The sequence below is a fragment of the Mastacembelus armatus genome, chromosome 24 (assembly GCF_900324485.2).
Source record: "Mastacembelus armatus chromosome 24, fMasArm1.2, whole genome shotgun sequence".
In the NCBI taxonomy this organism is placed as follows: Eukaryota; Metazoa; Chordata; class Actinopteri; order Synbranchiformes; family Mastacembelidae; genus Mastacembelus; species Mastacembelus armatus.
The window spans coordinates 13,465,758-13,493,556 of NC_046656.1; the positions used below are offsets into that span (position 1 = coordinate 13,465,758).

The window sequence follows — 27,799 nt, forward strand, 5'->3', positions numbered from 1 at the left end:
CACACAAATAAAACAAGACAGACTCCTACACTAAAATTCCTAAAGGACCATTCTGGCTAAACATGTACCCTCAAGATACTGTTACAAAGTCAAGGGTCACCCTCTAGTCATTATTCTCAAACCCCAAATTTTATTCTTGTGGACACTGTCGTAAAGTGGGGCTGCAACTAACAATTATTCTCATTATTTGTGATGATTATATTTTGTTAAGAGGAAAAATAAGAAACAAACCATTACTCCATCTGGCCATTACTCTAAAACTCTAAGATATTTAAGATGCAGTTATAAATCAAATAAAAGTAGCAAACTGTCACTTCTGAAAGGCAGGAACTTCCTGACATGCTTCTTGATTAAAAGACAGATGAGTAACCATTTAAAGTAATGGTTGACCTTTTTTTCTATATATTCACTAATCAATTAATCGACTAATTTTATTAGCACTGCTCTGGACAATTTAGTAAACTATATGTGAAAACATCTACTTCAGTGATTTTACCACAGTTTAGGAGCTGCACTAATCCAACTGGAATTCAGTGTTTACATATTGTACAACGTTCTTGCATTGCTGCCTTAACTGTGTGATGATTGGATTGTTGGTGTGAACATGTAACCAGTAAACAAACATGAACAAAAACCCTCAGAGCTGAGCTCGGTGCGCTGGGTAATTCTTTATAGCTGTGTGCAGGGGAGAAAAAAGAAAAAGGAGGAAGAGATGAATGGTGGACGAGCAGAGAAAGCGAGAGATCCAGTATCAGGTTACACGTCTGTCAAAGGCTGAACTTCAAAGACCTGACCACATTATAAAACTCATATGACTTTCTCAGTAAATCTCATTTACTCAAAAGCTATACACTGGTTTGTGGCTCAAGTAATAATGAATTTGTAATATCATGAATTCCTTATTATGCATTAGAATATCCTTCTGTGATTATTAAATGTAATACAAAATAGCACAAAAAAAACCAACTGTATAACATATTAACCTGGACCTGCATATAGTTTGACGAAAATAACATTTTCACTTTAAGTATCAGTTCATTCGAAGAAATCAGTGTCTCAAGAAGAAAATCCATTCACTCCAACTCCGTTTTTATACAGAGCTGGACACATAAATATGTATAAGCTCTTTAAAAAAAAAACACACACACAAGCTCTAACCACATAAATAACAAGGTTTAAATCCAAGGCCAAGTCTTGCTGCCAAACTTTTACTTTCTCGTCACCACTTGTCTTCCACTTTGCCTCTGTCGTTCTTTCTCTGAATCTTTCCCATCCTCCCCTCATCAGACCAGGTGTATGAAAAAAAACTTTTTTTTTTTTTAAAATGCGGCAAAGCTCCAACTTCACTGGATCTAACCCACATCAACGTTCAGTCAATAAATTACTACACTTTTAAAAGAGGGGTGTCTATTCTTTCCCACAGTGACTGGAGGAGTTCAACAACCAACTTCAACTAAAAAGCTGTGAAGATTGTTTTCAACTTGATGTGAAGAAAAAAGGGACGGGGCTTTTAGAAGAACTTGCCTCGGGGAGCGTGTATGTTCTTACAATGTGGTGTATTGTGACTAACGCTTCTGACAGGGCTGCAGCTGGCTTTTGAGAGGATTCTTGGGGGAGTGTGCGAGGTGTGTGAGGTGAGCGAGTGTAAGTGTGCGTGTTGTAAAGCAGACCCCCCCCCATACACACACACACACACACACACACACACATCCCACCCCTCACCCTCTTTACCCCCAGCACTTCTTCTGAGAGGAATGTGTGGTCCGCCTCCTACGCTGGACGGCTATGCCAACATTCCTGACTAACATAAGAAAAGAAAAGGAGAGAGAACAAGAAAAAGAGGATGAAGGGACAAAGAGAGTGAAAATGTGATGAGGAGATCGGATCCTGATAAAAAAAAAAGGAGCAGGAATGACACTACGTACAGGAATGGTAAGAGGCAGAGAAGGGACTTGACAAAAAGAGATAACTCCTGCTCCCTAAACTGCCCCCAAGTCCCCATCATGATCCTTCAACCTCATGACCCCCCAAACATGTACACACACACCATAAAAGCCCACAAGGGATTATTGGAATACCATCCATTTACCAGAGCAGATCTTGGTTTCTGTATAACAAACCTGCACACACACTCTGTAGTCTGTGCATCAAACCCACACAAATAACACAGAGTGAATGTTTAAGGCCAGCTCGCCAGCCACCAATACATGATGATGCTATCAGTGACTTTCAGTGTAAGCACAACATGTCTGGGCCTGCCCCTCCCACACACACACACACACACACACACACACACACACACACACACACACACACACACACACACACACACACACACACACACACACACACACACACACACACACACACACACACACACACACACACACACACAAAATGTGCACGTCTGCCTCGCACTGAGCTGGTGAATTTGCAACCTCTGTCTCACTGGATGTGGGAAAGGTTGATTGCAGGTCACAGCCAGACGTTTTGATGCTAGAGTTGGTTTTAGGGTGCCTGTGTGTGTGTGTGTGTGTGTGTGTGTGTGTGTGTGTGTGTGTGTGTGCGCGCATGTGAAGGGAATCTGAGAATCTGAAATGACAGACTGTCCACCACACTCTGACTCCTGGATGCCTTTTCACGGCTAGCCAACATCCTCATTCACACTTTTTCTCACAGACACACTTGTGTGTTCCCAGAGAATATCAGCTGTCGATGAATGAATCTGCCTGCAACCTGCTTTCAAGAGTTAGACAACCTGCCTGACAACACCCCTCTCATATCTGTATGGCAAATATGAAGCTGGACTCAGGAGATGTTAGTTTAGCATTAAACAGGGGAAATCCACTAATCTGGATCTGTCTGCTGTAAATAGCTGCTACATTTGCAGAGTCACTGTGTCTGGGTTCTTTGTAGACCAAATAGTTTTTGAAAGTTAAGTGTCAGGAGAAAAACAACCTCATAGTGAAGTGTACACAACATTAATATTATATTTATACATATATATATATGTAAATGTTATATATATATAAATGCCACCTGGTGTCATTATAGTAACAGCCTGATGCACACATGCTGTGTTGAGTTTCTGGTGTTGTAACTGGTGTCTGGAGACTCTTTACCTGGTGGCTTCTTGCTCCAGCTGGGAGACATTGGGCACGTAGAACATGACTCCAAAGAAGAGAAGCGGTTCATTGCCGAACTTATCCAGCTGCTTTTTCAGAGGCTTCTCCAGCTCCACCCAGCGCTGGGAGGGAGCCTGAGTCTTTCCATGGAACCACAGCCCAAAGTAATGGGTCTAGAGACAAGGGGCGAAATGGAGGAAGGTTAGTGTGGTGCACAAGAAATGAAGATAAAGTAAAGGAGAGAAGAGTTGAGATGAGACGAGGAGGCAAATAAGAAGTCTTACATAAGTGCAGTGGGGTGAGAGGTAAGAAATTAACAGGATATAACATAAATAGAAGAGGGAAAGCTTTGGGATGGGAAATAAGGGTTTGTAGGGATAGAGAAATACACTGGGGACAATAGAGACCAACACAGAGAAAATTAAGCAGCTGCAATAAAACAAGCACATATTTCTCTTTAATTCTGATCAAACATTTGACGTCAGCAGCGTCGCTCTGTTTAACATAAATATTAGACCACAACCATTAACGCTAATATTATCTTGGGAGAAAATAAACAGGCAATGAGCCTCTCACACTACGCCCAAATGAAAACCAAGTCTCTTTCCTGTTACTTTGTCAAAGGAGTGATATGCGAATTGAAATCCAGCTGAGTAAACACGACCAACACAAACAAAAGTAGCAATATACCCATTTATCACTGTAAAACCTATTTAAAATGCAGATGTAAAATATGCGACAATGATTATAATACCAGTCAAAACAAGATACTGGTAAGTGGTTATGGCAGAGGAGGTCAGAAGTGCTGTAACCAGCACCGGCAGGTGTCGACACGCTGCAATTTGCAACACGAGTTAATTTCCTGTCAAATTCATTTTGACAGGTTTTACTAATCAAAATGAGCAACACTTGCAGCCCATGTGTGAGTGTGCAAGAGCCCCGAAGCACATTTATGTGTAATTTCTGAATGAAACAGGACACTTCTGAGAAAGATGGCTCGCACACTACTAATGGATAATCATGTCATTTAGAAAAACACAATGACGTTTTATTGGCTTTTTGTGTGTGTGAGGTGTGTGTGTCACTGGCATCACGAAGAGGGAAGCACACCTGTTTCATCTATGTGGTCTGACTCTACTATAATCATAGTCATAAAACTGCAAGCTGCAGCTGCAAGTACATGCACCCACACATACGTATACAAAGACTTCTTCCTCACATGTAAACACACACACACACACACACACACACACGCACGCACACACACACACACACACACACACACACACACACACACACACACACACACGTGCATGCACACACACATATGCACACACGTGAGATTGCGTGCATGCACAGAACAGAGAGTGGAGTCACACTACCTTATTTTATTCACTGACACCTGGCAAATGCCACAACACTATGCGAAACGCACAACTATACCACTCCTCTCTTTCAGTTTGTCAGCAGCCTCAGTAGGTGCAGACACACAATAATTCATCCAAGTACCCACAGTTTTCCTCTGATCTGTGGAATAATAAACCCCATACAGAGCCACATATATGAAACCTCAATAAGAATAATAAACAGCTTAAATATGAAGAAAATGTGGTAGAGAAATAAAGGGAAAGAGAGAACAAGTCGGAAATAATGGAGTGAGGGGTGACATGGGGAAGAGCAGTATCCTGCTGAAGTGAAAAGAGAACGACAGAGGTATCCACGCTTCGTTAGAGACAGACAAGAACCCTGCAGGAGCGAGACAAGTGGGCAGGGTGACACACACACACACACACACACACACACACACACACACACACACACACACACACACACAGGCACACAGGGTGTGGGGAGGGACACGTGGCAATCACACACACAAACACACACAAACTGACAATGCATCCATCAGTGTATTTAATTGTAAAAATGAATGTTCTTCTCTGTGTATGAATTTCATTCTTGGTAGGTTTTTTTTTTTGTTGCAATAGAGGCCTAAAACGCAGCCATGTAAACAAAACATCCTTGGTTCAATTTCCTGTCAACAATCTTTATTGTTGTCCCACTTTCTCTGTCTATTCCTGTTTGCCTTGGGACTGTATAAAAACAGTCAAAGGCCAAAACTGCCCAAAATAGCTCGTCGCACTAAAACTAAAACGTTCAGCTGTCTTTTTTTTTTCCCCCACAGCTAAAACCTCTTCCTGTCATGTACCATTGTGAAAGAAACAACTACAGATCTAAGTGGAACTAAAAACTATCTATCTAAAAAATTAGAAAGTTAAAAAATATATTTCCAAAAAGCCACATATCAGCAGACATATTGTGTGACAGTAGCTTGTTCCAGTGTCACACAGTAAAAGACTTACCTCCCGCAGCTCCAGCCTTTGGGCCACCGCCTCCAGACATTCCTGTCCCGTACTCTCCACTGACAGAGTGCATTCAATCACATTAGTGTCCAGCAGGCGAATCCGTGTCACAAAGTAATTCTTGCTCAGGACATTGTAGCGCCGTGTGCGCCTCAGCTTCAGCCGGAAGGGCATGGCTGGCCGGAGTTCACGGCGGGATCGCAGCTGAGTCAAAGGTCAAAAGTCGGTTGGGAGCAAGCAAGGAGAGAGAGGCGTGGGCAGGCTCTATGACCTGTCCGCTGCCCTCCTCACTCTTGCACGGCGCCAGCCACACCACCGGGTGGAGAGATACACCCTGGAAAGGCGCTGGCCCATTCCCAAGGATGTCCGGAGAGGAGGAGGAAGACGACGATGTGGAGGAGGATGAAGAACGTGTGCTGTTGGGAGAAATGAACAGGAGGAGGATTAGTCAATAACATGGACCTCATGAAAAACAACCACAGACAGTTTTATGGATTCTTTTCAAATATTCATGTAATATCTGAGCCCACATGAATGTAAAAAACTACATGGCGCTTGAATCAGTAAACATTCTTCCTATCAAATCCTCCCACACCATATTTCCCAGTGTTATCACCCTGCCTACCGCCCATAAACAAGCAGAAACAAAAACAGACAAGGCGAGCACAATCACCAGTGATAGCAGCAGCAGCGGTGCTGATATTAAACTAGCAGAGGCAAGAATGGCACAGAAACAGACAGCTTTAGTCTATACTTATGGCAGCTGTGCTCTCGCCAGTCCCATGAGGCCCAGTGTCGGGCAAAGCAGGGAGACAGAGGCAGAGATGTAAGGCTACGGATGAATGGACATCAAACAACCGAGCTCAAACATCCATCTGAACCCGGCAGCTGGCTTTGAGGAACTAATGGAGCTTCTAAGTCTCATATCTGCCTGTGTGGGAGGCCTTTCCTTTCCTTTTCATCTCCCCTCTCCCTCTCCCTGCCCGACAGCAGCACAGTGCCAGACATTGTAGCGTACAGTGTAGCCGAGTAAGATCACACACACGTGGTGGAGGTACAGATGCTTCCACTGCCACAAATCAGAAAATTACAAATTCATGTTGTCAATGAGGAACTCATGAAATAACTACTGCAACATAAGTGCAACATCATGAGGAAGCACAGATCTCTCACACATACATACATACACACACGCACACGCGCGCACACACACACACACACACACACAGACACACAGACACACACACACTGGTCTTATGGTTGAGACAGGTATTTGGAGAGCACTTTGAACAAATCTCTGGGTTAGTCATCAGTTCTTATGTAGCTTTCATGTCTATGATGAAGAAACTGCTTTGAAGATGTGCACAATACACACACAGACACACACATCTACACACAGGTCGTCAATATCCAGATCTGTGAGTTATGGGTGGACCCTAAATATCACTGAGAGGCAATGTAAAAAAAGAAAATAACAGCTTTAAACGAGGTGGTTTGGTCACTAAGAGATTTCTAAATAATGCTGGTGTTTTCAAAATGGATTAAGTCCAAATTGCTAAAAGCGGTGTCATTTTAAGGGTGGTGGCCAATTTGTAGCCTTGTTAAACAGGAACTAGATCACAAAACCAGAAATCAGAAAGAAAAGCTCCACACACCCCTTAAGCATGGAAAGAACAACCTCTCCTCCATAGAAAACATAAAACTGGCAACCCAGAGCAAAAGAGTGCATGGAAACAGACAGTCAAAACACAGGAAGCTGCATCTGAAATGAACAAATCTGATGTATGAAAGTAAGAGGAGAGTAAAAACACCAAAATATGACAAGACAATGCTCCAGTGATCAGAGGAGGAGTAGAAAGGGAGGAGGAGGAGGAGTAAAGATGGAGTGGATGTGTTGTTTCTTGTCCTGGGCTCTGGCAATGTGCTGTTGATAGTCAGCTTGGACCCCAGCCCAGATTCCTCTCTACTCTGACTGGAAAAACAGAGCACACCTGACACAAGTATGCACCACAAGGAAAAGTGTGTATGTGTGTGTGTGTGTGTGTGTGTATGTGTGTGTGTGTCAAGGCAGATTGAGTGGGGTGAGTATGTGACAGGGCAGAGTCTTCAATGAAAGAGGGCAAGAAGATACAAACCGCTGACTTACATCAGTGATGTTTGCTATGATCTGAATCACACTTGTTTCACGCTTGTGTTTTGTAACAGACGTGCCCTTTCGGGAGCCGTAACACATTCCTTAGCCCTGAATCCATCTGAGACAGCTCACTGTAATGTGGCATCATCTTATTCATGTGTGTATGGGGTTTTTTTTTTTTTTTTAAATTGGGCTTTCATGCCAATACAAACTGAGTGAGAAAATCACAGCAATCAAAAGCAATGGTTTAGTAAATCAGCTTTGGTTTGAGCTATGTGACCACCATGACCCCAGTCGTCACCTGACACCAACCACAGACCAACTGACCCTTCCCCTCTAGCTGTAGTTTTAGGGGAAGTGACATCACAGGCTGACGGTAAAACCTCCCCAGAATTCCTCAAGAAATGCTCCCGAGCACACAGGCCTGTGGGATCGCTGTCAACAGCTACACAGACGCAGATAAACACACAAAGACACAAATAGAGACACACGCTCTCACTGTGTAGCGTACAAACACAGACATGCATGAACAGGGCACACCACAAACACAGCAACACACCAGGTTTTTCAGAGGTTAGCCAAAGGACCAGAGAGCAGTTAGTGCAACTCTAAACTAGTAATCAGCGGCATGGTTTGGGACTGTGTGGTTGAGTAAAGCCAGACAGACAGACAGACAATAGCTTGTTGGGACCAAACCCACTCCTCGATGCAAAAAAACCCCTGCTCGAATGCCACTGCAGCGCTGCAGCAACATTCCCTCCTGACCGTTGTGTTTATTTCCAGTGTGCAAAAACAGCATATACGTTTATGAATATGCACGTTGTAATTTTGTGGCGTGGAGAAAACGAGAGGGAAAACTGAGAGGACTGTTTTTCTTTTAAAGGGTAGTGAGCTAAATATATATATATAAAACCATTCCCATCTTTTGTCGTGTTTTTTTTTTTTTCTTTAACCCCAAAAAAAGGTGAAGGTTTTGTTTTTCCCTCAGTGTGCTTAAACCAAGTAAATAATAAGAGTTTGGTAGGAGAATTATCTGCTAAACATCCTCTATATGATTGTAATGCTACAGATAAAGATAATGTCCTGGATCTACAATACTTAAGTGACTGATAGCTGTTCAAAATGTTAAGCTCAGTGTTTTTGTTGGTCCTGAACTAGATCAGTTTAAGTTATTGTTAATAGTAGTTAATGCAACCTGAAGAGGGGATTCTAATTTTGTGTTTTAATTAGAGAATACATTTCTTTGACATTTGAATTTTCTTATTAATAAACTCTGCACGTTTTTTTCTTTACAAAACTAGTGCAAGAAAAGGGGAGAGTAGAATACAGCAAAGTTTTTGCAGTTATAAATCATCATTAAATTTTAATTGTAGCGTGACTGAATTGAATCATAAACACCATATTGCACATCGAATTATATCTAGGAAAAAAAAAAGTAAATAAATCACATCGTCCCATCCCTTTTGACACCAGCTTCCCCCTCAGGGTGTGATGTTTCACTGCAGTGACTCTGCTGTCGACTCAGGTGTGGATTCCGCTCACAGGGGCCACCTGAGGGTTATAAGCAAACCAAAGCATGCTGTGACAAACACCACAGCCTGTCAGGTAGCATTACACAACAAAAACACAAGCACACTGTTGCACTTGACATCTACAAGGCTCAACTCCACAGAAAATCACAATGAACACCTAAAACTCTTTTTATTTACTCAAAAAAAAAAAAAAGAACTGCTTTCTGCACTTTAATATAATTGGCAAAAAGACAAAACTAGTCCCAGGTTCCTGTGCGAGAACAGAGCTGCTGATCTGGCTCCTGCATGTGCTCCCTGTTTCCTCTGTCTCGGGGCAGCACGTCTGTCGTTTTGCTCCATTCACATCCACACAATAGCAGGAACAAAACAGCACTTTGTCGCCTACTGCTAAGACCATTAGACGCAGGCCACCGAGAGCTGAGAACGCAAGTGTAGCGTGTGTAACTCAATCAATCTGATCTCAGCCGCTTGTCTCCGTCTGAAATACCAACACCCCCACCACACCCCCTTTTACACACGGCCGCTGTAGCAAAACAAACAGGCTGAGTGCTTCACAGCTCACAACTCCTCTTCCTCCTGTTATTCTCCATACAGTTTGGTCCACAAGCTCGATCCAGGCCAGGATCAAATAGTGAGAGGATTAGTACCTGCAGCCTACATGTGATCAGGATGTTTACTTTGCCAGATTTAATGTTAAAGGTATTTTGTTTGATAGATGGTAGATAAATCCACTATCAAAATACTGTTCATGTTGATTAATCAATTCATTGCTGATAGTGTCAAAGTCTGCAGTTACAGAGAAAACAGCTCACTAAGCTTATTTTAAACTGAAGTCCAACAACTTCGTCACTTGTTCTTTTGTCCTGTCTGGTATCAAGTCACCGAAACAATCAGATTTGGACTGATATTTCCAAAATCTTCTTAGGACTTTGATCCTCTTGTGCCCCGCTGGCTTACCATGGAGCTCAGTAGTGAGATGTTTTTGGGGAAACACAGCTCTGAAGTACACACACATTCCTGGACACATGACGTCAGTGTGAGCCTGGGAGCTGACTTTGGATCAGACCTATTGCACAGAGAATATTAACGCCCCAATTCACTGATCAATAAGAAACAAACTTTAAGTCTTTTGCCACTTTAAAAAAACATTACTTGCATATCGCACTGCAAATGTTCTCTCCGGATGCCTCTAAGGGACAGTGGCACACACCACAAGGGGCCCTCATTGCTATCTGACACTCTGGCAATGTGTGTCCCTTACCCTCAGACACATATGTGAATGTGTGTCTGTGTGTGCGTGTACTTTTATTGCAAGAAAGCAAAAACGCTTTGCCTTTATGATTTCCTCACCTTAAAGGAAAAAAACATTCATTTAACAAGTATTTTTGTTGCACACACACCCACACAAACATACTGTCTGCCACACTCAAACATTAGCAGCTGCAAACAGATGGTGGAGCCAGGCGGCCAGACAGCGTGTTTCTAACAAGCGCATCTGCTGCATCTCACTTTCCAGCTCTTTTTTGTTTTTTTCCTCCAGCTCCATTTCTAACACACGTTGGCACACAACATATACACACACACATTCTTTCTACTACATGTGAACACGCGGATGGTGACAAACATACAGAGCAGAGTGTTCACGCAGAGGTGACATCCAGACGGTGAAGGAGCCTCGACTCCTGGCCTTCACAACCACACACACAGACAAACACACACACACACACACACACACACACACACTTATGCATATGTCCAGAGAATCCATCATGAAAGCTCCATGTAAAAATTCAAACATTAAAAAATGCTATCTAAAGTAAGAGCTGATTCTCATATACACATTTTTTTCCTATCTGACTGTTTAGTATTTTCTTGAGCTGCACAAAATGGTTAAAACTGTATTTTCCAGCACCATGAGGAAATATAATAAAACCAAAGAAACTACAGAAAAACAAGAGAAAGATGTGCTCATGGGCTTCGGTAATGTCCTACAGTTGACAGTAACAGATGACAGGAATGTCCAGTGTTCCCAAGCTGCCATACCCATCTAAACTCTGTCACTAGAAGATGAACAGGGGGAGGCTGAATGAGGGGGATACGGCTTAACACTGACCAGAGACTGGTTTTCCAAACCAACAATGATGCAATGCTGCAGACTCATCCTGCAGTAGTAAAATATGAGGATTGATTTCATGGAGCCAGGGAGAGTTTGGAGATATGACCAGAAGCACTGGGAGAGAAATAATGCAGCATGTATGAATGTGTGTCTTGGAAATGTATACAAAGTGTGGGCGATTCCCAGTGCCCGAATGAGAAAATAAAGGCTTTAGATAAGCAGGGAGCAGAAAGGAAAGAGGAGATGTAACACCAGTGTTTCTCAGGCTCTTATCATGTTGGTACAGTTGGTCAGGAGAAAGGGGGGCAGGTGGGTTGAAAATAAACAGGGGGTGATGGGAAGGAGTGAGTAAACATGGACACTGAGGCTGATAGCGGCTCTCCACCTCAACAACAGAAACATGATGGGACTCCAGCCATCGGCCACCACGTCTGTTCGAGCCAAACCGCAGTGCTGTTCACATTTTCCATACCCCCTCCTCCTTCTGGGAACCACACCACGCTCGCACAACCATACACACAAATACGACTGCACACATGCTCAATCATCAAAAAGCCACTGTGTGTTTTCTCACAGCTGAACCCTCAGGCACCAGCACTAACAAGGACTTCAATAGCACTGGTTTTACAGGCCAATGAAAGCAGCAACACTTCGGGTTTGCTACTGTTTACATCCGGCTGTGTCTAACACACAGAGCGACTGTGTGAAAAGGAAAATTCACAGATTTTAAACAACATCAAATGGAACGTTTCTCTGCTCTGTGCTCCATTAAGACCACATAGTGTTTTACATGTGCAGCCAAGCACATATATGTGAAAACAGTCAGGTTTATGAATTTCAAAAGGAGAGGAGTCTGACCTGTCCAGAATGGGCAGAGACAGTTTTGATTGACAACTCACCTGTAGCACCTGGAAGGTGCCTAAAAGGTGCAGTGTGGGAGAGTTGGGCAGGTCGCAGCACGTTAACCTGCTCTGTTGTTGTCTGCTGGGCTGCCAGAGAGCACAGCACTTACACAACTCAGAGATCCTGACAAAAGCATCTCTCCACATGCATGAGACACTGCTTACAGTTTCACAGAAAAACACAACCTTACTCATGCACTATTTTATATTATTGCATAAATATTTGCTATGACGTTTTGAACATGTTGTAGCGATTATTGCTGTCCATAAATTCGGATTTATATTTTATTTACAGCATATTATTGGCTAATTCCAATATTGGTCAGAAACTAGTATGAAGTTCTTTAGAAATAATAGTACATATGCCTACAACAAACAATTGTTTATTCAATATAATGTCAGGAAAAAAAAGGCCATCACAATTTCCCAGCGCCAAAGGGAACATCTTCAAATTATTTATTTTGTTTGTCCATCAGTCAAAAACTCAAATGTATTTCATTTGCAGTGCTAAGTAAGTAAAAAGGCAGACAACCCTCACACTGGTGATAATGGAACCAGCAGATGTTTCACCTGGCAGTTCAACTAAGGTTTTAAATCCAAAACTGTCTCGCCAGCGCTCTCTGATCTTTTAAAGGGTTTAACGATAAGAACCAACAACTTTGTATTGCCCCCCCCCCCAATTCAGCTTGTAAGAAAAATACAAAGGCCGTGGTCCTGTGCCCCATTTCATTTGCTGCTTCTCTGGGGAATAACAAAACCATGAGTTACTGTAAGGAATTCTGTACATTTCGTGGCCTTCAGTTCAACTCATAAACAATAACAACAGCAAATTCATATTTTCCTGCCTCCACCTCTTCCTGTGCTACAGAATGAACACTTGACCAAAATTACAGGTGTGTTTTTACCCACATAATAATCAAATGGCCTTTAAGCTCAAATGACCACTGGCTACACAAACAATAGCCACTCTCCTTCTGCATGCAGGCTCACATTATGCAGTAAACACCTATTATAATCTTACCATGCCGACCTTAAGCATAGGATGCCTGAGAGACTCCTGCGAATGCTGCAACTTTTTTTTTTTTGTGTGTTTTCAAGCGTCACTGCAGGATTCACAAACAAACATGACACTGGCTCAATGGAAATAGTCTGAAACAGATATCAGATATGCAAACACTCTCCCCTGTGCCTCCTCTCCAACACAGACCACCAGACCTGACCATAAGACGAAGAGAAGAATAGACGAAAGCTGCTCCTGAGACTCCTGGTCCTTTAAATTCTCCACTAGTGTTTTAAAAACTGCTGCGTCCACCCAGGCCACTTGCTCTGGCACCGTATAATTTATACAGCATGCCTCGGAGCACATAAAGGCAGCCAGATGTGTGTGTCTTCTGTGTGTGTGTGTGTGTGCGCATGTGTGTGTATACAGCCTACGCCTCCTGCAGCTATGCTATATTTGCCTTTACAGAACTCTCCTCTTTTTCACAGTAACGGTGGCAGTCCAAGGTGCATGTCCAAACACATCTTTTACATACTCTCACACAAACATGCACAGCGTGCACGCAGGGTGTGAGCAGGACAAAGACTTCCAGCAACGAAGTGATAAGTGTCATCATCACCAGGTTACGGAGGAGGAGGGAAGCTCAGGAACACCTGAACACACCATGTCATCCAAGCTTTGTAAACACATTACAAAAAAAGAAAACAAACACAAATACAAACACAAACACAAACAAAAAAAGCTGTGATCACTTAGGAGATGAATGCATGTGCAGCTCTACCTCCCAGGCTTCTTTTCGACCTGGATGACTCCCAAGTATTTCCCACTCAACTACTGAGCCACCTTCAGGTTAATAAGTTCCCTCTGAAATCACACCCAACACTAGCCCACATCTCTTATGAAGCGTAGAGGAAGAGTCGGGGCTCTGTGTGTGTTTTAATGTGTGTTTATCTGCTGGAGGAGGAGGAGGGTGGGGGTTTGGCTTGGAAATATTTGGGATCCCCCTGTCTGCCCTACGTGGCTTAAACCATTTGGCCTACTTTTTTTTTTTTTTTAACCGCAGCTCATTGTGGTTTTAAAAGGCTCTTCCCCTGCTTCAATAATGTAGATTATTTTTAGGAAACAATCAAAGAAGAACAAATTTCTACTTTTTTTTTTTCTTTTTCTTTTTAAAAACTCACCCCTGATCCAACGCTACATGCCGTTTGCTGCTCCCCGTTGGACAGACGTCTTTCCTCGACGACGTTAAAACTCACAGCACACACATAATCCTCAGCATTTAGTTCCTCCTCTTATATTTAAGGTCCCGTGTGGACAAGAAAATCTTGGGGAGACTCTTGGACATATGAGCGCAGCCTTTAGAGAAGCAAAGGGAAAGGGAAAAGGAAAAGAAGAAGAAGAAGAAGCAGAAGAAGAAGTCGCAAATGCAGACGCAAACTTTGTCCTGTGGCTGCTTCAACTTTTCTTTCTACTCGGCGGATAAAAAGGAGACACACAGGCAGTAAATGTTGTCCAGCCTGACCCTGGGTAACAACGACATGGTCTTCTTCTCTCGCTGGGACTCTTGGTATGTTTATAGTAGTGGTCCCTCTAGTCCAATGGAGGCGTTCAGGGCAGGGGGGGAGAGGAGCATGTGGACCATTCAAAAGCAGCGGGAAATGTCGGAATCAAGAGGACACCCCAGAGTGACATAAAGCAATGGGTCCGGACCGTCTCAAAGGGTCTCAAAACTAATCTATAGGTTCGCTATATGATTAAAATATAGAAAGGCAAGAACATTGTGCTACCCGATATTTCTGTTCGTTTCTAGAAATATGTGTTTTCTTTGTGGATTTGTGCAATTTTCCCTTTAAAAGTAATTTATATACAAAATATGGCAAAACCACCTTTAAGACCTGGTCATCAATGGAAAAGAATGTAGTAGAACTGAAGTAGTACACGTACTTTCTGTATGTAGAGTACCTGTGTACCTTGTATTATCATCAAATATTGTTTCATGCTTCGTTCCACTGCATTTCAGTGGAATATTTTCTGTTTACTGTATTTTGTATGGAGTTAAATGATAAATTAAAAATCATCCATGTGATTATTTTAAAAGCATCCTCACCTTACACCTTCATTAAATAAAAACTGCCCAGATGTCCCGCTTGACTGAAATCACTTAAATATACGAGACGTCCTAAACACGCCAGTAGAGCTCAGAGGTCGCAGCCTCGACGGGGACCTTGAATGCAGCAGCGGTCCAGATGCCTCCGGAGCGCCGTCCCCTCTGCTCTGACATCAGACCGGAGGAATGTGAGGAATGCCGGGCTCCTGGGAGAAGTCCTTCTCATTTAATGGTTTTCCAGGGGCCACGGAGGTGACTAAACGCCGAACAAAGGAGGTCCCCTCACATATTTATGTCCCGCTTTTTTTGCACTTCGACCATGGATGAGCTACAGCCTCAGTTCGACAGTTTATTTGCATAAACTTTGGCTATTTTAATAAATATGCACTAATATATGCATCTCTCCAAAGAAATCAGCAGTTGACAATTGATATTTATTCATGAAGTATTTCTCAACATAAAAAGTTAATTTAGATTAGATTCAGAAATACATAAGAAGAAGGTTAGTACTAGTACAAACGTACTATTTAAATATAAGTAAAATATCAGTAGTAGTATCGGGGTAGAAACTGAAAACCGCTTTGTCTTTTAGCCCACCAGGTGCTGAGAAACTATATTTATCATTAACATATGAAGTTGTGATCATATGTTTCTATTTTTATGCCCTTCCACTTTAAAGCACCTAAACATGTCTATTTCAACTTATCTAATCTCCACCCACCTGTTGTCAAGCTGTATAGGTAAGTCCATAGTGATCTCATTATGTCTTTTCAAAGCAAATGATGTAAAGACTGCAGCAAATGATGAATCACTACATCCTATAACGACATTTAAAGATACCACTTTTTGAAATGAAAAGTTTCTTAAGAGCCCTTATTATTAAAAAACTACTATCTCCATGCAGGAACCAACATCATTTCTGCCTTTTACAACACTGGACCTTCACAGTAACCATGTGTAAATATCTAAACATGCAGTGGAAAAGTAGAACACTTCACCTCCGTGCAGAGCGAAGACAAAGTTGCCTTATTTGTGACCAAATTGCAGCCTCTTGTGGCCGACATGCAACTTACAGCAGCAGAAACCAACACAGAGATCCAGCACGTCGCACAGTTATTTTTACAAGGTCAGTGTTTTGAGCGTACTAATAGTTTACAGAGTACTATTAGGTTAAAATAAATACTGCCTATGGTGTCTCACTCACTCTACATCCTATGGTGTCCAGCACATTTTGGTATTTGGTTGTTGAAATCATTCTGGGAAATCACTAAACAAGGGCCAGGTTAAAGAAATGTGGACACAACATAAACAGGTACATTCCAACTGTCTCCAACACAGTGATGCCTGGAATTGATTAAACGTCACACTGAATAATTAGACATAAATGTAAGACGCAGTAAGAAGTACTAACATGCCTTTAAAAAAAAAAAAAAGATACTGAAGGGTGTGCCTCGAATATCAACTCTGACCGGAGGCTGAGCATCAAATCCAAGAGAAACAATATGTTTTTTATTTTCTATTTCAGGATTTTGGAAACAGGCCTAGGACTGTTTCCTCAGATGTCCTGTGGGAGTGTAAACTCTTGTTCCTGCTGTTATGTTACATTCATTGTGAATTTTGTTCTGCTTTGCTGACATTAAGCTGATGTTTAGACTCCCACTAGAACAAAAGTGGTTTTCCCAAGCGTTTGTTAAATGTATAGACTTATAACAAAGTCTGGCTGAAGTCTGGGAAGTGGAACTTAAGATTGTCGTTTACTTCTGAGTGTGCAATCTGAAACCATATACCACACTTGTATATAATCATACACAGCACCCTGGATAATTATTGGCTAATATAAAAGCAATAGTTCTAATAGAAATTTTAACTCAAATGCTATAAAGCATGATAAACAACAGCAGCAAAAGCATTAAAGCTACAGTTTTTATTGTGACATACACTTAAGATCTATCTGCCTCGTGTGGTTTTATTTGCTTTCTTGGTCAGTTCATTGTTATTGCCAAAGTTATTGTTCATTTTATTGCTTTCTACTTTCAGTTATTGCAGACGTGGGAACGTTTGAGTTTATCTAGCCAGTTTTCTTAAGTTTTGTAGGGTTTTTTTTTTTCTAATCAACTTTGCTTAGCTTTAGCACTATTGCCTCACAGCAAGAAGGTCGTGGGTTTGCAACCCAGCCTTTCTGTTTGGACTTTGCATGTTCTCCCTGTGCTTGTGTGGGTTTTCTCCAGGTACTCTGGTTTCCTCCCACAGTCCAAAAACATGTATGTCAGGTTGATTGGTGACTCTAAATTGCCCATAGGAGTGAGTGTGAGTGTGTGAGGTTGTTTGTCTCTATGTGGCCCTGTGATGGACTGGTGACCTGTCCAGGGTGTACCCCTGCCTTTCACCCAAAGAGAGCTGGGATAGGCTCCAGCAGATCCCTGTGACCCTGGTTAAGGAACAAGCGGGTATAGAAACTGTTGATCTCAGCCGAAAGCTAAATAAGTTCCCCTGCTTTGTATTTTCAACACAAGACAAACGGTGTTATTGTTAGAAAGCATCTTTAAAAAAACAGTAAAGTAAGATTAAAAAAACAGTTAAGCTGAGAAAAATTGCGCCTCATAAATAAAACAGTAAAAACATAATTTACGGCACCTTAATTCAGTGGCACAGTACACATTAGTGACTGTTTCATTGCTGTCACACCATTGATCTTTGTCATAAATTTAAATGGCGTGGAAAATATTGTGATAGGATCAAGAAAGAAGTAGGTTGCTCTTTGTAATGCAGACGGTTAACTCACATGACCTGGTTTGACCTTCCAGGGCTGCACTCTCTGGTGCATTAGAAATGGGCTCCAGCATCTGGAACATGTGCCACTAACAGCTGTATGTAATAAGAATTATTTTATATTATTATATTACCTCATTAATGAATAAAAAGGATAAAAGAGTGTAAAGGTTTTTCGGTGTCATATGCTCACATCTACACATCAGTGTTACCTATGAAGTGTTTGCTTGGTGTTTGAGGAAGCAGGTCGGTTTTCTTTATGCAGCCTCACATCTGGCAGCTCTTCTGTGAAGTCTATGTCCTCAGATTTGAAGGCGAGTTCATCCTGGGACAATGAAGCTCGTGGGTGTTCTGTTAAACTTTGTTGAACTCATGCAGGGCTTTGGATGCCCCAAAATATGACAAGAAGCAGGTTCTACCAGCTGAGGCCGTGGCCACGGTAAATGGACATTTTTGAAAATACATATCTCTATTTCTGTCTTTGTTCTTTCATCCACTTTAAGCCAGTATTCAATACCCACAGAAACTCACCTTTTGTAAAATGCTTTTCCATGGTGACAACTTTTGAAACAACTGCCTCACGCTACAGAAAATTTAAAAAACCTGACATTTTACCAGCTTTGCAGTAGGTAAACAAGTCTCCTCTCTCCATTTTACTTGAATCTCTTCTCTTTTCCTCCTACGATGCAAGGGAGGAATCAAGGCAACGCATATTTGCCAAATGGGACTTTCCTCCTCACTCCAGCAATATTTTGGAGTGACGTCAGTCTATTCATGACGCACAGTTGCATAACCTGGCACTGAGCTTGTAAAGGATTGAACTGAATAATGAGGAAAGCAGCCAGTACTTCATACAAAGTATGTAACTAGTTCCTGAAAGGTGAAAGGTACAGTAAACCTGTCATTTTCCAGGTTTAGGCATCCTACTATAGGCCTGTCTAAATAGTCGATGTAACTCTGCAGCTTCAGGGGGAAATAATTGGACTCTCCCTCTCACTATTACTGAGTTAAGATGCACTTAAAAAAGAACAGAAGGCATCTCAGAGAGAAAATGCAGAACAGTGAAAAGGTGGTATGACATTTTATTATATAAATCACATGCAGCAAACACTTCAGTAATAGAGTAAAATGGATAAAAAAGGTGGCATCCCCTGATGCATGCTGTTTTTGTGTAAGAGGTTTATCTTAATCCCTGTTTTCAAGCAATTAACCTTTTTCTTTTTCTTTTTATTTCTATTTTTGCATTTTGAGCATCTTTCTTGAAAACTCCCACGGTCAGCATATTTTTTTCGAAGTTGTCAACATTGGTTTTTTTTGGGGGGAGGCCACACTTCCGGAGACAACGGGTTTAAAAAGGGGGGGGTTAATAGGGAATGTGAGCTGGGATTAGACTGTCTTGAGACAGGTTAGTTTTACCCACTGATGATGTGCTGTTGCAATAATCATGCATCAGTAGTGGTCACAGAGCTGTTTGCATGGGTTGTTCTTCTGGGAACAATAAAAAGACCCACACACAGGAGCAAAACACCAGGCATCTGTGCCATTGTTGTCCAAAAACAGCAAATAAGTGTGAAAAAATGGTGCAAATAGGTAGCACAGTCAGACACGGTCACTAACAGTGGAGATGAACAGAAAATATGCAGAAAGGAAGTAAAGCAGACCATCACTTGGCAGGTTCAGTGGGAGAACGCCTTTATGGACTTTTTTTTGTGGATGCACATCAGCGTCTGTACGAGCTGACACTGGGACTGGCTCTGAAAGTCTCCAAAACACATTTAAAACACAATAAAGATGATGGCTGGTGTGTATTATGTATCAGCTATTATGCATTAGGTGCAGTGTATTCTTACTTTTCAAACAATGTGAAAAATATTTTCTGTATCTGAACTCTTCATGTTAGACGTGTGTTTTGGTATTTGTCTGGTTTGAGCATTAAGATGTATTGGACCTGAAGCAGGTCATGTGCCTTCTCCTCCTGCAGTAGCAATGAGGACATCTGAAAATGGCTTGTTGAGATCTTTTCTTTTCATAGTCTCTAAAAACCCCCCCCACACATTGATGCGATGATAATACTTGTATAAATGGCAGTTGGTTAAATGGCACCGTCTTTATTAGGCAGTGATTCACACCCAGCACAGCTTTCTCCGGGGGTTGCTTTAATATTAAGCGGTGGAAATAAGCAACATCAACAGGGAGATTAATTATACTCCTATTGCATCATCTCCATTTGTTTTTAACCTTTTGAGATCTATCAAGGAGATGGCTTAGCAAGCGTGCTCTTTCTGTTGTTAACATTCACATCCAGGAATGACTCAAACAGGAGCCGCTCAGATCAATCAGCACGTGGGTTAAGTGGGTTGAGGGGGGTTTTGTCACTTGTTTCTGAGAGAGAACAGAGATTTGCACAGACTATCCACACTCGGGTCTTAAATCTTACTTTTCGTTATAATTTTCTCCGTTATTTCCAAGAGGCATATGATCTGATATGCGGCTTGTCGTAAGAAATTATTCATTGCATTCTTTACATTTAATTTGGGTGGGATGCTGAATGAATGACACCGAGAAAGAAACTTTTTTTTTTTTTTTAACCTCTCTTTTTTTAGCCTCAGTCTCTCTCATTAGAAAAACAATATATTGCCATGGAAACAGTCTGTGTTTTCCTAAATTCTCCTTGTGTTGTTTCCTCAGCTGATAAAGCTGACCTCGTAGGTCCCGATACCAAGGGCTAAAATGTTGTGAACAAGGCGTCTGTTCATAACTTCCCACACAATAACACAATAACTTCTTCAGATGTCCGACCGCCACTTATGTTGTGGAGCAGCAACATAAACAAAAGTTTTACATTCAGCAGAAATGTGGGTTATCTGGTATAACTCATGGCTTTAAGACATTCTTGGTTTCAGTGATTCATTACTATCTTGTGATTCAAGTATGCTTCTTTATTTTTATTTTTGGAAACAGTGAAACCATTTGGTTTGCCGGAAAGAAACGCAGTTTTGTCCAGATGTAGCTTTTTAAGCAACGTTTCCAACAAAAAGCATTTCCTAAACATAAGTTTTCATTTATTACACAGTAGTGATTCTCTTAAGGGGACCTCCACTTTAAAGGAGATCAAGACTATGTTAGCTGCAAAAATGATACAGGTACAAAACATACAATAGAAAACCAGCCAATCTATTTATTAGTTGTCTTCCATACAATTACACGCATATTGATACAGCGATAACATAGTGATGTGCTACATTGAAGTCACATTCATCAATAGACACAGGCAATTACCTTAAAATAGTCATTACAGTAATCAGTAAATTGCATCATTACATGATGCACATGTTGTTTTGCAGTAGTAGAGTTTCTGGTAGGAAATAAGGAGTCAACATTTTCTTAACCATGTTGTGTCTTTAGCCTTCAAGTTGCATTCGTTATTCAGCAACATTGTCCCGACAGCAGCATGAATATACACATTTAGTACAAAAATGATTTAAAAAGAGGTGAAGCATGAACAAAACAGGCTGTATATTATCCAAGGAAACCGACCAATCAGTTTCTTTCAGTTTCATTTTCGTTTCTTTCTTGTCCCTGAGTCTGTTTCCAACCACTTATTCTATTCTGTGCGGTTCGTCCTTGTACATTACTCACTGAAGAGATTTGTACCCTGAACGTTTTGCAGTAAAGGTACGAGCCATCTGGAACATTACTGTGAAAAAGACTATTTATATCTTTTTGAGCAATTTAAACAGAAATAACAAGGACTTTTTTTTCAGGTGGTGAGTCAAATCTAGAACAATAACAATAAAAAAAACAGAACTGGATGAAACACTATGGAATGACCTATGATGGAGTTGCTTCTACACTGAATTCAATAAAAATTCATTCAGTTATTTTTTTTTTTTTTGATGTACCTTGATTCTAACCCCCTGTGATGGACTGGTGACCTGTCCAGGGTGTACCCCTGCCTTCCACCCGAGAGAGAGCTGGGATAGGCTCCAGCAGATCCCCGTGACCCTGAGCCAGGAAAAGCGGGTATAGAAGGTGGATGGATGGATGGATTCTAACCCCTCAGCTTTACATTCATCTTAGCGGACACTGTTCTTCCACCAGCAGAATGTTTAGAATATTATACCACAGATTTATGGGATTCATTTCTCCATACCAGCCTGAATGTGGCTTACTGAAACCACATTAAACATGCCCCTGTGTAAGTCTAATTTTGTAATAAGATGTTCTATCAGGCTGCAGTGTAATGGGTCATATTCCTCATGAAGGAACCCACTTAGCAATGCTCCACTGTTAATTAAATGCTGATTTTAATTTCGACAGAAAGCTGAAGGTGTATGGTACTGACACTGGGAGAAGCACAAGCTTTCTTTTTAGAAAGCGCTGAGTGTGTTTGTGTGAGTGTGTGCCATGTGTGTTTTTTCTCCATTCGGGGTGTAGTAATAATGTAAACAAGCGAGTCAGGTCTTCCTAATGAAGTTTCCGTACAGGGATGCACGCACACCTTGCAACGGAGAACCTCCCAGAAACGATCCAGTCAGTGAAATCGATTTGCACACTTCACTGTGGCTCTCCGTCCTTTTTTGAAAAGCTGTTTCTCTCAGTATTACTTCGTTCTTAATCACTTGACCTTGACAAAGGTCAGTACTAATTAGGACTGACCTTGGAGGGATTGAAAGCCTGGACCACTAACAACAGATGTTTTTATCAGGGTATAAAATGTTTCCCTGAGAGCAGTGAAACAGCCCAATAATCAGTCATTCAGGAAACTTAGACTGCAGCTCAGCCAGAGGGAAAAGAGGAGGGCAGCAAGTTAACAACTAGTCTACTTACGCTTCACCTCTGGTCTGATGACGTGAGCTGCTTCATTGATTAAATAGTGAGTGGGCGGCCTTGATACTGACCATACACACAAACACACAAATACACAGTCCTCCCCATCCAGAAAGGAGCAGGAGACCCCTTACCTCAATCACACCCCGAGGCCTTGAGACTCCGAGCTTCATCCTTCATGTGTCTATAAAAAGAGCTTTCCTCCTCCAAGGAAGCAACAGCAGACCCTTTCCTACTGAGCATATCCACACAAAGCAGAGAGAGAGAGCAGGAGAGGAGGAGAGGGATCACAGTTAGAGTAGACACTTTGGAGGTTCTGTGGACAAACGGAGGGAGGAAAATCAGAAGAGCGGGACAGAAAGCATTTGGAAAAGGTAAAAACAACATGTCCTGACTTCTTTATGGATTCCTGTTGTGTTGGCATGGATTGAAATACTGCGGGATTGTTGTTAGCTTCTTGGTTTTTCTGAATGAACAGGCACTATTGCATTAATTAAACACACTTTACTGACTGACTGGCTTAGGATACACAGATATTATTCTATTTTAAAGAGATTACACCTCATCTTAAAGAGTATGCATGGTCGTTTTAGGTAAGATCTCAGTTTCGTTTAATTTATATATACTTCTACAAACACTAATCAAATGCAAAAGCTCTAATGGCATTAACACGTAAGGTTTCACTTTACTGTAATTGCATCTCTCAGGCTTCTTTTATCAGAATATTAGCAGAGCTCAGCTGAGTGAGTCATACTGTAGGACGAGTGTAGATGAGTCTCTGCCACAGTTACAAAGACGATGGCCCACCAAGGACTCACTTCTTAGAATAATGGAGACTGGGAGAAACTGTAAGATGCAATTTCCCAACATAGGAAAGAAAATGTATTTATCTTTTACACCAGGATGCATCCCTTTACTGCGCCCGGGTGATTTTTTTTTTTTTTTTTTATTAAAGGGGAGAATGAGGATTTTCTAACTGAGCTTTAAGGTCTAAAAAAAATTGTGAACTCAGGTCACCAACAGGATGTCCGATTTAACCGAGTGCGGTGCAATATCTAAAGGTTTTGTTTAGTTTCTCTATTCTTTAAATAAAGGGAAATAAATGGGCAGAGAGAGGATCAGAGATGTCAGTAAACACGAAGATGAGAGAGTTTGCCTGGTAGAGATGTGCCATAGGAAATCTATTGAAAGAATTGTCCTTCACACTGCAGAAAGAATACACAGCTTCAGAAATGAGTGGGACCTGTATGAACATAGGCTGCTATATGTTTCTGAAACTGTTCAATTCATTTTAAAAATAATTTTCCAGCAAGATTATGAAATTAAATTATGAGCCACTTGTGACACACACTTTGGGGAATGTATGGAAATAATGTGGGTGGAGAGCAAGTGCAGAAGCTGTTGTTGACATCTGATTAATAATAATATTTTAAATCAAAGCACCATAATATTAGTTTTAGACCTTCCTGTTGACCTCGGAATATGTAATATTTCCAGCTTAATGTTATTTGAACAGTTTTTGACATTGTTTTTACAATTTCCGGAGTGAATACACACATTAAAATACACTAGGATTAAAATGAGGAATTTCAAAACCACTGAAAACATAATGAAGTGTTCACTGACCACTGCAGCTGCTATTTCTGAATCAAAAGCTGACAAATGAAGTTATTACCTGTGAGATTAAAAAATGTAGTAATGCTCAAGGGCAAATGTTCCTCACCACTGCAATCATTTAGATTCACTATTTAGTTGAAGAGATTGGTTTTCATATTATACTGTATGTTAAAGTGAAAATCCTTAGGATCTGACTCTTGGTTGATTATTTGGTGCCTTTAATAGAAACAACAAGTTTAGTTTTATACTTTAGCGAAGCTTCTTGAGCAGCTGATTGGTCAGAACTACAATAAAAGAGCAACTGGTGTATGTGTTTAAAGTTCAGTCACACAAATCCATGTTGTTTCAATACAAAAGACCATTTATAATTACCCCGTTTTCTATTATGCCATGCGGCGCATGGGACAAGTCTTTTCTCATGTGACTGGAGCACAGTGAAGTTGGGTATGATGATGACGCCAGAACCCATTTATCGAAAAGTTCAACGTGGCTGCAACGTTCTTGCTCTATTACTCCCTTACAAAAATTAAAAATGATGTGCTGATAAAAAAAAACAACAAAACACTAAAAACGACTGTTGTTTTGTGAATGACTGTGGGCAAACTGAAGGGACAGATACTTCTCTTGTGGCTGCCAATTAAACACAATGTCAAAGTACAAAGCACTCATGACTGTAGGAGCATCAGCAGGAAGCAATGACATGAATGAGATAAAATTACACTCATGCCTTGGTTTTATGCTTTTTCCAAGTGAAGGCAACTTAACACCACTGCTGAAATGGCAGACCCAACATTGAAAACTAGTATATATTGTTAAGCACAGTGCTGCATGAAGTGAATCCAATTCTAACATAATTTTGTTATGACACAGGGGAAAGTGGAGGTATTATGTAAAAACACATTACCCTCCTGTTTTTTCTGAAGTCCATTTCAGCAACTAATAATTTACAGACAGTCCCTTAGTGTTAAAAAGTGCAAACCTTAATCTACTGTAGTGTCTTTTGGGAGTTCTTAAAGAAATAGCTCCACATAAATTAGGACCATTTCTTCAGTGCTTTGATTATTAACGCTATTTTAAACAGGATTAATACCACTGAGAAACAACACCATCTGTTTCAATACATGGGAGAGATGTTGATTATTGGTATTTGAGCTCAGTTATTATTCAGCAGATCCACCAATTACCTGAAAGACAGTGTTGAAACATGTTAGGTTGCATAAAGAAAGGAGGAAAGTACAACAATCAAAGGCCACTTATTTAATTTCTTAACAAAAGTAGAAATTTAGGAAGGAAATAGCTTTTATGAGCCTTTGGAGTATTTATCATGTTATTAAAACCTTTTTTAATCCTCTGAACAGATATTCCCAGCCTGTCACATTACTTTCCTCATAGCTCAAAGACTCACTTGTGTGTCCTGAGGATGGTGTGTCTGTGTTGGCTGTTATTGGTGGTCATGCCATATATGTGCATCCACGGGTTTGGGTCAGCGTGTTGGAACACCTCCATCTGCAACAACCTGAGCAACAAAGAAAGGATACTGGTAGGTGAAACGGCCCTCTCAGACATCTATTTGTTTTCTTTCTATTTCTTTTCTGTTGCTGCCATCATCAGGCAAGGCACAGAAACAATATTTGTGGAGCAGATTTTATTCATAGTTCAAGATGCCTTAAATAAGATGTGGATAGCAGCAATAACAGACTAAAGGAAACATAGAACAAGTAAAGAAAATAAAATAAGATTCAGATATGTAAACTTGTGCATCATCTGCATAATTACAATCATCATCTTTGTTGTTTGGTGTTTTTACATCCAATAATAAATAAAACCACTTTCTCATCATCATCAACACTTGACTCATATAACAGTGGGTTTGTCATTGCTTCCACACAGGACTGTATTCACCTCTGCATGTCTATGATCAAGACTGAGTTTCCAGAGCTCAATGTACTGGCCCTGAAGAATAATGACAATGTTGACCTCTTACTCAACATCCTGCTGACTTCTCTGGCCTCTGAAGACACGATACCAGTGCCAGATCTGGAAGCTCACAGCGACGAGCGACGCTCCTACACAATGGAGCATTTCCGCTGGGGGAAACTCTCAAACGACAAGATACTGAAGCCAAAGCTGACGGCCCACCAAAATGAGAGACGCTCCTACTCAATGGAGCATTTTCGCTGGGGGAAACCTGCCGGCCGTAAACGCCGGCCTGTAAGGGTCTTTCCCTCTTCTCTGGAGGGAGGGGATTCTTTTGAGGGATATTTTCCCCATCAGGTTCGCAGGCAGCTGAGCAAGGATGAAGAAAATGGGAACCAGAATCAAAAATGTAATCAAAACCAGGCATTGGCAAGGGTCAGCTCCCAGCCACAAGTCCTGGCAAACTTGCAGGACAGAAAAGATGAGACATATCAGATGAGGCACTTCAGGTGGGGGGGCCCATCTGCCTCGAAACGTAATGGTAGGTTTATGAAGGTGTGGGATGAGAAACCTGAAGGGTTGCTGATCAAGCTCTTCAGGAACGTTATAGTCAAGGATGTGCTGAGGACAAAGGGGTGAATGAAAGATGGAGAGTGGAGGTGGGGAGATTATAGCCATTGCATGTTAGAGCCCACAGTTGATTGAAGAAACTTCTCACTATAAATAGCATGCTGCTGAATGTATTTTTCTGGGCCAAGTTTGTCTTATTAAAACTAAGAAACAAGTCAGTTTTATGTTGAATAAAAGCAATGATACACCCAACAATTACCTTGATCCTCCAGTCCTTAACTTGAAGACTATCACAAGTGGTTTTTGTTTTTCTTGCAGGAAGTGTCATTGATTCAAATGATAAAAAAAAAACCAAAAAAAAAAAAAAAACAGAATGTCACTCAAGTGGATAAAGCATCTGAAAAAGCCCAGAAGTTTATTTACAGGGTGGCGTCTTGTTAATATATTAAAGCTCACTCTATTTGTTGCAAACAATATGGAAACCATCCGACGATAAGACAAACTTTATTCATCCCTGAAAGGAAATTCAGGTAGTCTTGTAGTTAATTAGTAAGTCAGTAGTGAGAGCAGTCAGCAGCCTGGCGTCATCTGCCTTTGGCTAAGGTGTTGGAAAGCTATTACTGTATTTATTTACAATTTAAATGTGCAATGTGTAATATGTGAAAGGTTTAGCGGCATCTAGTGGTAAGATGGAAGAAGGTGTGGGAGTTTTTTTACTTCCTCCTGGCTGATGATTGAAGATTCTCCACAGTGTTAAGTATCTTAGGAATTCACTTTCGACAGTAAAAATAAAAATAATCTGAACCAGACCAGGCCT

General features: G+C 41.1%; 2 protein-coding genes across 4 annotated transcripts in view; one reads left to right on the forward strand and one right to left on the reverse strand.

The window, feature by feature from the left end:
* LOC113136933 (protein tyrosine phosphatase non-receptor type 14) overlaps positions 1-14,811 on the reverse strand; it is a 30,427-nt gene extending 15,616 nt beyond the window's left edge. Inside the window, exons 1-3 of one of the 2 annotated variants that reach the window (XM_026318104.2) lie at positions 14,354-14,811; positions 5,489-5,904; positions 3,123-3,298 (exon numbers count right to left, since the gene is read on the reverse strand). In XM_026318104.2, coding sequence (XP_026173889.1) covers positions 3,123-3,298; positions 5,489-5,662 — 350 coding nt within the window. In that variant the 5' untranslated portion in view covers positions 5,663-5,904; positions 14,354-14,811. Of the gene's footprint in view, positions 1-3,122; positions 3,299-5,488; positions 5,905-13,953; positions 14,070-14,353 lie in introns of those variants that run through there. The other variant, XM_026318105.2, reaches the window with a different exon arrangement.
* A 1,549-nt stretch (positions 14,812-16,360) lies between these two features.
* On the forward strand, positions 16,361-27,109 carry LOC113137299 (pro-opiomelanocortin-like). Of its 2 annotated transcripts, none has more exons than XM_026318848.1 (3): positions 16,361-16,405; positions 25,854-26,035; positions 26,386-27,109. In XM_026318848.1, exons 2-3 carry the CDS (start codon positions 25,916-25,918, stop codon positions 27,049-27,051), a joined length of 786 nt encoding a protein of 261 aa, XP_026174633.1. In that variant the 5' UTR covers positions 16,361-16,405; positions 25,854-25,915; the 3' UTR covers positions 27,052-27,109. The 2 variants fall into 2 exon arrangements, with proteins under 2 accessions (XP_026174633.1, XP_026174632.1); XM_026318847.1 differs by lacking the exon at positions 16,361-16,405 and adding an exon at positions 23,088-23,252.
* The last annotated feature ends 690 nt before the right edge of the window (positions 27,110-27,799 follow it).

Coding starts and splice junctions, on each gene's coding strand:
- LOC113137299 (XM_026318848.1), top strand. CDS start 25,916: ATGGTGTGTCTGTGTTGGCTGTTATTGGTGGTCATGCCATATATGTGC. Junction 26,036..26,385: donor GCAACAAAGAAAGGATACTG/GTAGGTGAAACG, acceptor GCTTCCACACAG/GACTGTATTCACCTCTGCAT.